The 13,815-nt window shown below is 40.2% G+C and overlaps 1 protein-coding gene across 1 annotated transcript; it reads left to right on the top strand.

Annotated features, from left to right (window-relative positions):
• The first annotated feature begins 273 nt into the window (after positions 1–273).
• On the top strand, positions 274–2,689 carry LOC138896009 (uncharacterized). Its single transcript, XM_070180783.1, has 5 exons — positions 274–665; positions 920–1,080; positions 1,696–1,871; positions 2,227–2,348; positions 2,638–2,689. Exons 1-5 carry the CDS (start codon positions 274–276, stop codon positions 2,687–2,689), a joined length of 903 nt encoding a protein of 300 aa, XP_070036884.1.
• The last annotated feature ends 11,126 nt before the right edge of the window (positions 2,690–13,815 follow it).

Raw genomic sequence — 13,815 nt, 5'->3', positions numbered from 1 at the left:
GTCAGCTGACGTGCTATCTAGGTCCTTGAACAAACTGTTTGAGGACAAGGCATTTGCTGGATTTGGTATGTCTAAGCGGACTGACCCATGGAATCATTTGGTAGCTGCTAATGATACCATCATCTTTGCATCAACTTATCTAGACTCTCTAAAGAAGGTGATGGAATTACTTGGAAGTTAAGAAAGGGTATCAGGCCAGTTGATTAATAAGGCTAAGAGTTCATACTATATGCATGCCAATGTTGCTAATGTATTGTTTCAAGGTGATGCCACATGCTTTGCTATAGGAGAGTTCCTTTCACTTACTTGGGGTGCTCTATCTTCTATAGTAGAAGAAGGAAAGATTACTATGATGATCTTATAAAGAAAGTAAAGGCTAAGTTGTATTCTTGGAAAGGAAAGTTGCTATCATTTGGAGGAAAGACAAAACTTATTACTAGTTTGTTGCAAAGCATGCCCGTGCACTTACTATCAGTTCTTGATCCTTCAGACAACATTCTTGAGCACTTGCATAAAATATTTGCAAGATTCTTCTGGAGCACAAAGGAAGAAGGCAAGAGTAGGCATTGGTCTTCTTGGAAAAATTTGTGTCTTCCTAAGGAAGAAGGTGGTTTAGGTTTCAGATCTCTTCATGATGTATCTAGGGCTCTTTTTGCAAAGCTTTGGTAGAGATTCAGGACCACCAAATCCTTCTGGTCTAATTTCATGTGGAACAAGTACTACAAGAAAGAACTACCTACAGTGGTACAATTTAGAGAAGGTTCACATGTGTGGAGGTAAATGTTCAATGCAAGACATAAAGTAGAACATGGAATATTATGGGAGATGCAAAGTGGTTCTACTAATGTTTGGTATAAAAACTGGACAAGATTAGGAGCTTTATACCATATAGTCTCTCCAGATTTTCACATTGATGAAGGTTTGCAAGAAGTAAAGAATTGAGGCAAGGAGATGGATGGAATTACCAACCACTAGATCAAGCTTTTCCTGAGGATATTGCTGACCACATTAAGCAACGTGTACACTATGAAGGTATTGAAGGGTACTGGGACAGGCCATGGTGGATGCCAACTTCTTCAGGTAAGTTCACTGTTAGTAGTGCTTGGCATCTCTTAAGACATAGGGCAAACCCTAATCCAGAATTCAAGCACATATGGATAAAAAGTTTTCCATTCAAAATTTTATTCTTCTTGTGGAGACTATGGAGGCACAAGCTGGCAATTGATGATCATTGGAGAAGGCAGGGATACCTACATGTCTCTAGGTATTAATGTTGTCATCGTCCACAGGAGGAAACATTTGATCATTTGTTCTTGACTAGTCCTACTACTTCTAGGACATGGAGGGTATTCTGTGGGGGCTGTAGGGATAAATATACCATTGGTTTAGGTGCATCAAGTAATTAGAGCATGGTGAAATGCTAAGTGTTGTCCAAAGTTGAAACCATTATTTTAGGCAGTTCCAGCTATCATCACTTGGAAATTGTGGAAGAGAAGGAATACATGAGGAATGGAGGAGACGTGTCTACTAATAGACTTATTCATGAGGTCAACAAAATATTTTACTACTTGTTAAAAGTAAGGTATCCATGGTTATCTCACATACCTTTGCTTTGGTCGGATATCATCAAATATTTTGAAGGATATAAGCCTATGCTTATCACTAGAAGAGTCACTTGACAGTTGCCTTATGAAGGGTGGTATAAGTGCAACACTAATGGTGCATTAAGGGGCAATTCAAGTCCTAGATCTCTTGGCTTTTGTGTGAGAGATAGTGCAGGTGATTTGGTGTATGCGAGAGCAATTGAGTTAGGGGAAACTACCAACATTGTGGCTGAGGAAAAGGCTATTGTGGAGGGGCTGAAGTACTGTGTAGATCATGAATTACACCTCCCATATTGGAAACATATTCATTGATGATGAAGAAGATTTTTGAAGGGGAATGTGATCCTCCTTGGTGCATTGTGGTAGAAGTGAAGAGGACTAAGGAGATGAGAGATCACTTCAATGTGATATTTCAGCATGTGTTCAGGGAGATAAATACAGTGGCAGACGTTTTAGCTAACCTTATATTTTATTTTTGCAGGTACACTCTCTTTTAACTCTTTTAATGAACTACCAAGTACTGGATGAATATAAATCAACATGGACAAAGATCAAACTCCTAGCCTTAGGTTTAGGGTAGCTAAAGAGCTCCTGATTGATGGAATTCTTATACTTGATTCAGCCTATTTGTTTAACTCTAGTATATGTTCATACATTGTCCAACTTTTATCCAATGGTATTAGCATGGCTTAATGCTCAACCCGGAGATGGAATGGCAATGTATGATGATGATTGTACAAGCAGGCAACTGAAGATTCAAAATGCAAGTTTTAGCTGGGATCAAATGATACTAAGATCAAGTTGTCTAATTTTGTTGTGCTTTGTACTATCATGACATTGTTCAGTAGTATCAGCATGTTTACATGCTCATTCTGGAGTTGTCCTGGCAGTACTTGGCTTTAATATGGAATGCAGGAAAAAGACCACCTTGAATACTACTACTGGCAGCTTATGTAACACCCTATGAAACTGGATGAACTCTAGTTGACTACATACGTTTCTTGGTCTAATTCAAATCCATACATTGGTATAGGGAAGAAGGGACACTCATGCTATATCTTGATGTCCAAGAATTTGAAGTTTAAGCCCATATACATTGTATATTCATGATACTTGGATGGTTGGATATTTTCAGAAGTTGATGGTGTTGGTTGGAGATTCACATTTTCATTGTCATTTGGAATACAAAACTTGGTGCTTGGTGAGACCTTTAGAGGTGCTACATTGAGATTTTCCCCTTGTCTTGTAGATACACACACCACCAAATGTTGGAAGCTATCTGTTTTACCACATATAGTAGTTAGTATTGATAGATTAGCTAGTTCTAGTTTTACTATTTTAAGCTTTGGTTTTGGACAAGTTTTAAACATTGGATCCTTGGTTTTGGATTACTATATATATAATAACCACTAGGCAGCCTACCTAGTGGTTTATTTGCTAAAAAGACCCCATATATGGCTACTGTGATGATCCGATAGGTCGTTTTGAGTACTAGCCTTTAATTCCAAGTTCTGCGACCTCCATTAGCTCCATTTGATGTTTCTTGATTTGCGTGTGTGGTCCGTATCACTTTTTGAAAAAGGTTTTATGTAAACATTTGAAGAAAATATGAATTTTGACTTTAAAAAAATAACTTGAGTTGATCACGGTCTATATTTTGTATAAATTATTCCGGATCGATGTTTTGACATTTCTGGTAGATCCGTATTGTGATTTTTGACTTGGGCGTATGCACAGAATTGAAATCGGAAGTCCCTAAGTTGATTTGACTCATTTTGCCGAAAACTAGTAATTTGAAGGTTGGAAATTTTCTAGATTTGACTGTAGGTTGACTTCTTAAATATAGAGTTTGGATTTTAATTTTGGGACTTGGTCTAAGTCCGTTTTATTATTTAAAACTTGTCTACAAAATTTAGTACAATTCGGAGTTGATTTGATATGATTCAGATGTTTAGTTGTGATTCTAGTTGTTCTTGAGTTTCCCTTTGAAATTTTATTTGTTTTGAGGGTTGATTTGTAGTTTTAGATGTTATTTTGATAATTGGATTGCGCGACCAGGTGCGTATGATGTTATTACACTTGTATGTATGTTTGGTTTGGAGCCCGAGGGGTTTGGGTGAGTTTCGGACGCGTTTCGGATGAGTTTGCATGATTTGAAGTCTGCTGGTTTCTGGTGTTCAGTTGCAGATCTCGCATTTGCGAAGTCTGGCTCGCAATTGCGAGCCTCGCTTTTGTGGACAAAAGTTTGCATTTGGGAGTAGGGCTTGGGATTGGGTAACCTCGCATTTGCGAGGAAATAGTTCGCATTTGCAAACTGTCCAGGATTGCTTTTGCGAGCATTTGGTCTCATTTGCGACGCCTGGAAGGTAGGATTTTCGCATTTGTGATCATGTTTGTCGCATTTACGACATCTGTGCTTTTCATTTGCGATTGTTGCAATTGCGATCAAGACATCGCAATTGCGACATTTGCAGTTGGGTAAAAGATGGGAAAAACGGGACTTAGCTCATTTCTCAACCCTAAACACTCTAGAGGCGATTTTTCAAGAGACTTTTCTTCCCAAATTTATTGGTAAGTAACTCTAATCCACTTTCTTTCAATTCCCCATTACTTTTCATAAGATTTCAACATTAAATTTAGGATTTTTATGGTAGAAATTAGGAATTTGGGTAGAAATTAAGAATTTTGTAAAATTGAGATTTAGACCTCAAATTGAGGTCGGATTTCAAAACAAATGACATAATCGGGATCGGGGGTGAATAGGTAATCGGGTTTTGGTCCGAACCTCGGATTTTGACCAAGCAAGCCAGGGGTTGACTTTTGTTAACTTTTTCAATAATGACCAAATTTGAACCTCTTTCATTAATGGGTAGTTTCTAAAGCTTATTTTGTATCGTTTGATCGATTATTTGTTAGATTTGGTTGGTTTGGAGGCTTGTTCAAAAGGCAAGGCCGTAGTTGATTGATTGCTTTGTTCGCGGAGTGAGGTAAGTATTGTGTCTAACCTTGACTTGAGAGAATTAGAATTTGTTGAATCATTTGTTATGTGAATTATGTGGGAAAACAGTGTATATGCGAGGTGACAAGTGTATATATGCCGTCATGGGATTTAAGCATGCGGGAATTGGATATTTATTTCTATGTTTTCGTTTATTTCATGATATCTCTTGTTCCATGCTTTAATTGTTACATGTATTTACTTTACTTCTATGCTATATTTGTTATTTGTCATTTAATTGTTACTTTGCCTTAATTTGTTCATTTCTCACATTATTTCTGCTCATTTGCTACCTATTTCTACCTGCCTAAATTGCATATCTTAATTGTCACATGTTTTACCTGTTTCTATTATTTTTGTAGTATTTGTTGCACTCTATAATGTTGTTTCACTTGTGTGAGCTATTGTTTTTATTATTAAAAGTGAACTTCTATTTAATCAAAAGTATTCTGTACAATCCCAAGTAGTTGCTGACCAACTACTATCCTAGTTATAATGCTAGTCCTAGATTACAATATTTACATCCAAGCACACTACAAACCTAGGAGCTAATTTCAGGGCACTAATTACAGAAGATGTGTACTGTAATTACAGACAAAAGTATTTAAGGAAGACGATCCAAGCTGTGTAATGTGTGCTTCCATGAAGGATATCTTCTGTCTCTAGTGTGCACATGCAGATCAATTTCTCTGCATACTCTGTGATTCTCAATTTTACTTTGCTAGAATCTAAGCAGGCTTCTTTCTCTCCATATGATGTATACTAGCATAACAAACACATAGTTAGTAATGGAACCTCGACCTATATTCTTCCTAGCCCCGCGACATACCCAATCGAGCTCATCTTTCCAGTTAGCTATATTACTTCCCATGCCTAACCATACCAGTAGTCTGCTCCACACATTCCTAGTTACAGAACATTCAAAGAAGAGGTGCTCTAAAGTCTTAGTAGCTGTTTTATAGAATGCACAAGCTTGAGTCATCTGCACACCAATTATTTGTAATCTATCCATGAGAAAGATCACTAAAATACTTCTGGAGCATGGAAACATGGAATACCGGGTGAACTGCCGATAGGCTGGGTGGCAATGCAAGTCTGTAGGCCGCCACACCAACTCTCTCAAGGATCTCAAAAGGACCAATATACGTAGGGCTCAACTTTTCCTTCTTCCCGAACCTCATTACACCCTTCATGGGTGAAACCCAAAGAAAAACCCTCTCTCCCACCATAAATGCTATGTCACGAACCTTCCGATCAGCATAACTCTTCTGCTTTGACTGTGCTATACGAAGCCGATCCTGAATCAACTTGACTATCTCCAAGGCATCCGAACCAAATCAGTGCCCAATAACCTAGCCTCTCTCGGCTAAAACCAACCAACTGGAGAATGCCATCGTCTCCCATATAAGTCTTCATAAGGAGTCATCTGAATACTCGATTGGTAGCTATTGTTGTAGGCAAACTCTGCAAGTGGTAAGAACTGATCCCATGAAGCCTCGAAATTCATAACACAAGCACGTAACATATCTTCCAAGATCTGAATGGTGTGCTAGGACTGTCGTCCGGCTGGGGGTGAAATGCTGTACTCAACTCAACGCGTGTGCCTAACTCATGTTGCACAGCTCTCCAGAAATGCGATGTGAAGACGAACAATCTCACAGATATAGATTTGAGCCAGCTGCTTTGAAGAATAGGTAGTCACAACCGGAATGAAGTGCGCATACTTGGTTAGTCTATCCACAGTAACCCACACTGCATCGAATTTCTTCAAGGTCCGTGGAAGCCCAACAACAAAATCCATGGTAATATGATCCCACTTCCACTCTGGAATCTCAAGTCTCTAAATCAAATCTCCCGTCCTCTGATGCTCGTACTTCACTTGTTGGCAGTTCAAAAACCAAGCCACATACTCTACTATATCTTTCTTCATTCTTCTCCACCAATAGTGCTACCTCAAATCCTGATACATCTTGGCGGCACCGGGATGAATGAAATACCACAAACTGTGGGCCTCCTCAAGGATCAACTCATGTAACCCATCCACATTGGGCACACATATCTGACCCTACATCCACAACACCCCATCATCTCCAATAGAAACCTCCTTGGCATCGTTGTGCTGCACTATGTTCTTAAGGACAAGCAAATGGGGGTCGTCATACTAACACACTCTGATGCGCTCATACAAATAAGACCGAGAAACCACGCAAGCAAGAACCTAGCTAGGCTCCGAAATATCTACCCTCACGAACTGATTGGCCAAAGCCTGAACATCCAATGCTAGCGGCCTATCACCAACTAGAATATGTGCAAGACTATCCTTACTCTCAGCCTTTCTACTCAAGGCATCGACCACCACATTGGCCTTTCTGGGATGATACAAAATGGTGATGTCATAGTCTTTTAACAACTCTAACCATCTCTAGTGCCTCAAGTTTAGATCTTTTTGCTTAAACAAGTGATGTAGACTCCGATGATCTTTGAATACCTCACAAGACACGCCGTTGAGATAGTGCCTCCAAATTTTCAATGCGTGAACAATGGCTTCCAATTCTAAATCATGAAAAGGGTAGTTCTTCTCATGGGTCTTCAGCTGACGCGAAGCATAAACAATCACCTTACCCCTCATGCATCAAGACACACGCAATGTCAATCCACGAAGCATCATAATAAACTGTATATGAACCCGTTACTGACGGCAAAATTAGAACTGGTGTTGGGGTCAAGGCAGTCTTGAACTTCTGAAAGCTCTCCTCACACTCGTCAGACCACCTGAATGGAGCACCCTTTTGAGTCAAACATGTCAAAGGAGCTGCGATGGATGAAAACATCTCTAGAAAGCAGCAATAATAACCAGCCAAGCCTAGAAAACTCCATATATCAGTAGTAGAAGACGATCTGAGCCAATTCTAAACTGCCTCCACCTTCTTCGGATCCACCTTAATCCCCTCCCTAGACACTACATGAGCCAAAAATGCCACGGAATCAAGCCAGAACTCACACTTGGAGAATTTTGCATATAACTTCTTCTCCTTCAAGGTCTGGAGCACGATCCTCAATTGCTTCTCATGCTTCTCCCGGCTGCGAGAATATACCAAGATGTCGTCAATGAACATGATGATGAATAAATCAAGATATGGCCGGAATACACTGTTCATCAAGTGCATAAATGATGTTGGGGTGTTGGTCAGCCCAAATGACATTACTAGAAACTCATAGTGACCATACCGAGTCTTGAGAGTAGTCTTCGGGATATATGGATCTCGAATCTTCAGATGATGATACCTTGTTCTCCAATCAATCTTCGAGAACAATCTGGCACCCTAAAGCAGGTCAAATAAGTCATCAATGCGCGGTAGTGGGTACTTGTTCTTGACTGTAACTTTGTTCAATTGCCTATAATCAATACACATATGCATAGTACCATCATTCTTCTTCAAATATAAACCGGAGCACCCCAAGTTGAAACACTCGGCCAAATGAAACCCTTATTGAGTAAATCCTAAAGATGTTCCTTTAACTCCTTCAACTCCACTGGTGTCATATGATATGGTGGATTAGAAATTGGCTGATTGCCCGGCACCAAGTCAATACCAAAATTGATATCCCTATTGGGCGGCATGCCCGACAGTTCTATTGGGAACACATCTGGGATATCTCTCACTACCAAAACTGGCTCAACTATAGGAGTTTCGGAACTGATATTCCTCAAAAATTCTAGATATGCTTCGCACCGCTTCTCAACTATTCGTTGTGCCTTTATAAAGGACACAACCCTGCTAGGAATATAATCCAATATACCCCTCCACTCCAATCGAGGAAAACCTGGCATAGCCAATGTCACGGTCTTAGCGTGACAATCCAGAATAGCGTGATAGGGCGACAACCAATACATGCCTAAGATCACGTCAAAGTATACCATACCGAGCATCAATAGATCAACTCTGGTCTCATAACTACTAATAGTGACTAGACACGACCGATAAACACGATCTACAATAATAGAATCTCCTACAGGCGTGGACGCATATAAAGGAGCACTCAAAGAATCACGGGATATATACGGAGCAAAGTAAGATGCCACATATGAATAAGTGGAATCCAGTTCAAATAAGACTGATGCATCCCTATGACAATACCTGTGATAACAACATCTGATGCAACCATCTTCGTTCTATCGAGAAAAACATAGAACCGAGCCTAGCCTCCCCCTCTAGTGTGACCTCTACCTTCCCGACCTCCACCCTTAGCTGGCGGCGCATGTGGAGCGGTAACTGGAGCAGTAACCATGGCCTGTGAACCTTGTGGACTTGGTGGAATCCGTGGAGCCTGTGTAGTCTGTGGAGGTGCACCTCTCCTATGTCAGGGATAGTCCCTCCCCATATGTCTGATATCACCACACTCGAAACAAGCTCTCGATGGGCGTGGCTACACAAACTGACTCTGGCCTAGTATGCTAGACTGACTGCTGAAGGCACCCGCGTAGGAAGTGCACTAGAAAGTGGTTGTGCATAATAGCCAGCCTAAGATCTTGGAATAGCCGGACCACTGGTAGTAGCTGGAAGTGCTGAATGAACTAGGCAGCTCACATAGCCTCTGCCATGATGGGCTACAACTGGGGCGCAGGCTCTACTATATCCTCCAGAATCTTGAGGCTTCTTGGCCTCCCTACGCTCTCTCTCCTGGCCCCGCATACCCTCTATCCTCTGGGAGTTCTCTAAAAGCTGCTGAAACGGAGTATCCATATACAACTCTCGAGTCATGCTGAATCTAAAACCATAACTGAGCCCCTCTATGAATCTGCGGACTCGCTCTCTGATTGTAGATACCAAGGTAGGTGCATGTGGGGACAACTCACTGAATCTGATAGCATACTTTTACACTGACATAGTCCCTTAACACAACTACTCAAACTCTGAGCGCCATGCATCCCGAAGGGTCTAGGGAAGAAACTCTATCAAAAATATCTCTGAAAACTAAGTCCAAGTGAATGACTGCATCTGCTGGCCTAACCTCATCGTAAGCCTGCCACCACCTATACGCTATGCTTGACAGTTGAAATATAGTAAAAATAACTTCGCTCACCTCCACAATACCTATGGTGGGGAGAATACGGTGGCACTTCTCTAGATACCCTGTGCATCATCAGTAGCTATGCCGCTGAAAGTAGGAGCATTATATATCTTGAATCTCTCAAGTCTCCTATGCTCCTCTTCAGATGCCTCTGGCATGACCTCAGGCTTAACTAGAATAACGGGTTGTGTTGTCATGAAGCTTGGAACCTGTTCAATATGGACCTGCTTCTCTGGAGTATGGGCCGTGGGAGTCTCAGCTCCTCCCCTAGCTTGAGATGTAGCTGGTGCAAGGGGAATCAATTCCGCTTGAGCTAGAGTGCTGAACATGCTCAAAACCTGTGCTAAGGTCTACTGAAGTCCGGGGGTAACAACAGGTGCCTCGGGTGCCTGTCCCCCAACCAGAGCTACTGGTGGCTCCTTAGTCGCTGCTCGGGTAGCTGCTCTGGCTGCAGCACGTGCCCCTCCTCGACCTCTGCCCCAACCCTGACCTCGCGCAGCTCTAGCAGGGGGGCGAGTGTCTGATCGTCTGATCCAGCAATGCGTGTCCTCATTATCTGTGAGAGAATAGAAAGACAAAGACTCAGATTTTGAAATCAACAAATTTGCACGATAAGGAATCAAAGAAGTGAAATTTCCTAATAGTTCTGTAGCCTTTCGAATATATGTACAGACATCTCCATACTGATCCGCGGGACTCTACTAAACTCGCTTATGACTCGTAAGACCTATGAACCCAAAGCTCTTATACCAACTTGTCACGACCCCAAATACCCATCTTAGGATGTCGCGAGGGCACCTAGTCTCTAAGACTAGGTAAGCCTAACATAAATCAAGATTTAGAAAATATAATAATTTATATATCAACTTAAACTGGTAATCTATCATAATAACCGAACAATACAACTGTCAATGACTCTTAAAACCTGGTGGAACCGAGTCATAAGTTGTATAGAGAGTGCACTAATAATCTTAAAATACAATACTGTTTTGAACAGGAAATAAACAGTAATATAACTAAAAGCAGAATATGACTTCGAGACATGCGAACGTTGAGTAGGTATACCTTGAAGTCTCCTAAAATAACTGGTCAATCACCGGCGTCCGACACGAGTAGATGTACCTAGATATGCACAAAAAATATGCAAAAGTGTAGCATGGGTACACTACAACAGTACCCAGTAAGTATCAAGCCTAACCTCAGTAGACTAGTGACGAGGCCAAGTCAAGACATCTAATAGGACAATAAAACTGAACAGAGTATAATATAGTCTAATGACAAAAAGTGAGGAAATGAATGGCAACAAAGAAGTACATTAATATAGGCCAACAATAGAATTTAATGAAATAAAGGCAATGAGGAGTGAACACATGAAAAGAACAACAAGTAATCAAATACGGACAATACAAGTAGACGAATGAAGAAATAACAAAAAAAATGTTCAACCAACAAGGCCTTTAGACATAGAATGTACAACAAGAATCGCAATTGAGGTACCACACCTCATAATCTCATTTTACAAGTCACAATCACATTCTTCCTTATATCACCGCGTGAGCTTTGCATTTATTTTGTAAATATTTTTCTCGAAATAGCTACACGTATTTTGGCCCATTTATCTCACCACATGGCTTCAAGTAATTCCCTTACTAGCAATATGCGTATAAATCCCACCTTATATCACCGTATGCGTATCAACCCCTATCCTTAGACTACCGCATGCGTATCAATATCACAACACAATAATCAACTCACACCACACATGCCCATATGCAACAACACTTCCCAAAATCAACAATACCAATGTTACCACAACATATAGCCCATGACTCAACCATAATGTGAACAAGAATTTCAATAATAATAAAATAAATGAGAAATACTCAAGGAGGAGAGATATCTTAATAATCAACAACTTCAACCTCAATGCATTAATAGGTTTCACAACTTTAACTACAATAACTCAAAATGAAGGTATTCCCACGAAATGACAACTTCCATTTCAAGTGTATAACATAAGATTAACGATGAATAAGATAGTATCAAATAGCAATTACGTCTACGTGCATAATGATAAAACAACACGAAGAGACATCATGTAATAACAACTTCAAATAAGAATAATCCAACAATAAAAGAGGTAACTAGACAATAAGAGAGGTAGCAACTTCAACTAAAGCATATAAGAGCAAACTTGACAATAAAAGATAGAACATGTACTAACAATTTCAAATACAACATGTGAGAGTAAATTTAACAATGGAAGATATAACATGTTATGATAATTTTAATTAAATGCATGGAAGAAGCCTAAGAGTCTAAACCGGTCAAAATATCATATATAAGCATGTGTGCACACTCGTCACCTCGTGTACACGTATTTCACATAATTCAAATAACACAACCAACCCAAATCCTAAGGGGTAGTTTCCTCCACACAAAGTTAGACAAGATACTTATCTCAAACAAGCTAAATCAATCCACTAATAGACCTTTTCCACGCGAATCCAACTCCGGACGACTCGAATCTAGACAAAATAACTTAATATCTTAAATAAAAGCCATAGGAAGCAATTTCCGATAATAAAGATTCGATCTTTAATGAAAATTAAAAAGTTAACTCAAAAGTCAACCCCGTACCCGCACCTCGGAACCCGACCAAACTCACAAATTCCCAACACCCATTTTGATACTAGTCCAAACATATTAAAATCATCCAATTCTGACCTTAAATCGAACTTCAAATCCTCATTATATACTTTAGAATTTGTATTACAAAAATCCCCAATTTCTCCAATTCAAAATCACCAATTAAATGATAAAATCAAAGATGAATTCATGAATAATGAACAAATCCGAGTCAAAAATACTTACCCCGATCCAAACCTTGAAAATTCCCTTCAAAATCGCCCAAAACCGAGCTCTCTAACTCAAAAAGTGGGAAATGAAATAAAATCCTCGATCCCGCCTATTTCTGCCAAGGCATTTCGCACCTACGACTAACTGTCACATCTGCAAAAATTTCATCACTAATGCGGCTTCCATTTACAGCCCAGGAATTCTGCTTCTGCAGGGAAAAGGGTGCACTTGCACTCCCGCTTCTGTGAAAAAGTCACCACACATGCGGTCCCTCGCCAACAGTCCAAAATCCACATATGTGGAGCATTGTCCGCTTTTGCGGTTGCGCACATGCGCGCTCTTGTCTGCAGCTATAGACCTAGCTCACCAAGACCATACTCACACATGCGTTCATATAGCTACTTCTGCGGTGCCGCACCTGTGGCCCAAATATCGCAGGAGTGAATGCATAAGACTTTAGCAATCTTCAGCCTATCTTCTAAGTCTCCAATTGGTCCGAACTCAATTTGAAACACACCCGGGGCCCCCGGGACCCCGACCGAACATGCCATCAAGTCCCAATACACAACACAAACCTATTCTAGGCCTTAAATCCACATCAAAACTACGAATCGCACCCAATTCAAGCCTAATGAACTAATGAACATTCAACTTCTAAAACTAATTCCTAATCATATGAAACCAACTTCGAATGAGCTCAAATTATGCATGCAAGTCCCAAATAACACAACAGACATATACCAACTCTCGTAACCACAATCTGAACCCGATATAAATAAATTCAACCATCGATAAAAGCTATCAACTTTCCAAACCTTCAACTTTTCAACTTTTGCCAAAAAGCATCAAATCAACCTACGAACCTCCGAATCAACATCAAGACATTCGTATAATTCCTAAATCACCATAGAAAGCTATCGGAACCATCAAAACTCTATTCTGGAGTTGTCTACACCAAAGTCAAACTCTGGTCAACTCTTTCAACTTAAGCTTCCAACTTTGAAACTAAGTATCCCAATTCATCTCGAAACATTCCCGAAACCAATCCAAGCACCCCGACAAGTTACATAACCACAAATGAACATAGAAGAGTAAATAAATAAGGGAACATAGCTATAATATACAAAATGACCGTTCGGGTCATTACAGGTTAGTTGTTACTTGGAGACAAGCACGGAATATGAACGTTTGAATGCAAACCAGAGCAAGGATTGCTCCTGTTTGGAGAACGGTTACCTTCTGAGTTACCTACAAAACTTAAAAATACCACACGTGCAAATA

This window comes from Nicotiana tomentosiformis, chromosome 7, assembly GCF_000390325.3.
Source record: "Nicotiana tomentosiformis chromosome 7, ASM39032v3, whole genome shotgun sequence".
Taxonomy (NCBI): domain Eukaryota; kingdom Viridiplantae; phylum Streptophyta; class Magnoliopsida; order Solanales; family Solanaceae; genus Nicotiana; species Nicotiana tomentosiformis.
The sequence above is the reverse complement of the archived record's forward strand: the minus strand, read 5'-3'. Positions and strand labels throughout refer to the sequence as shown.

What these genes read in the sequence shown, in the direction of transcription:
- LOC138896009 (XM_070180783.1), top strand. Translation starts at nt 274, where the DNA reads ATGCTTTGCTATAGGAGAGTTCCTTTCACTTACTTGGGGTGCTCTATC. An exon ending in GCTCTTTTTGCAAAGCTTTG is followed by an intron (nt 666 to 919) that starts GTAGAGATTCAG and finishes ACATTGATGAAG; the next exon opens with GTTTGCAAGAAGTAAAGAAT. An exon ending in GTGGATGCCAACTTCTTCAG is followed by an intron (nt 1,081 to 1,695) that starts GTAAGTTCACTG and finishes TGCCTTATGAAG; the next exon opens with GGTGGTATAAGTGCAACACT.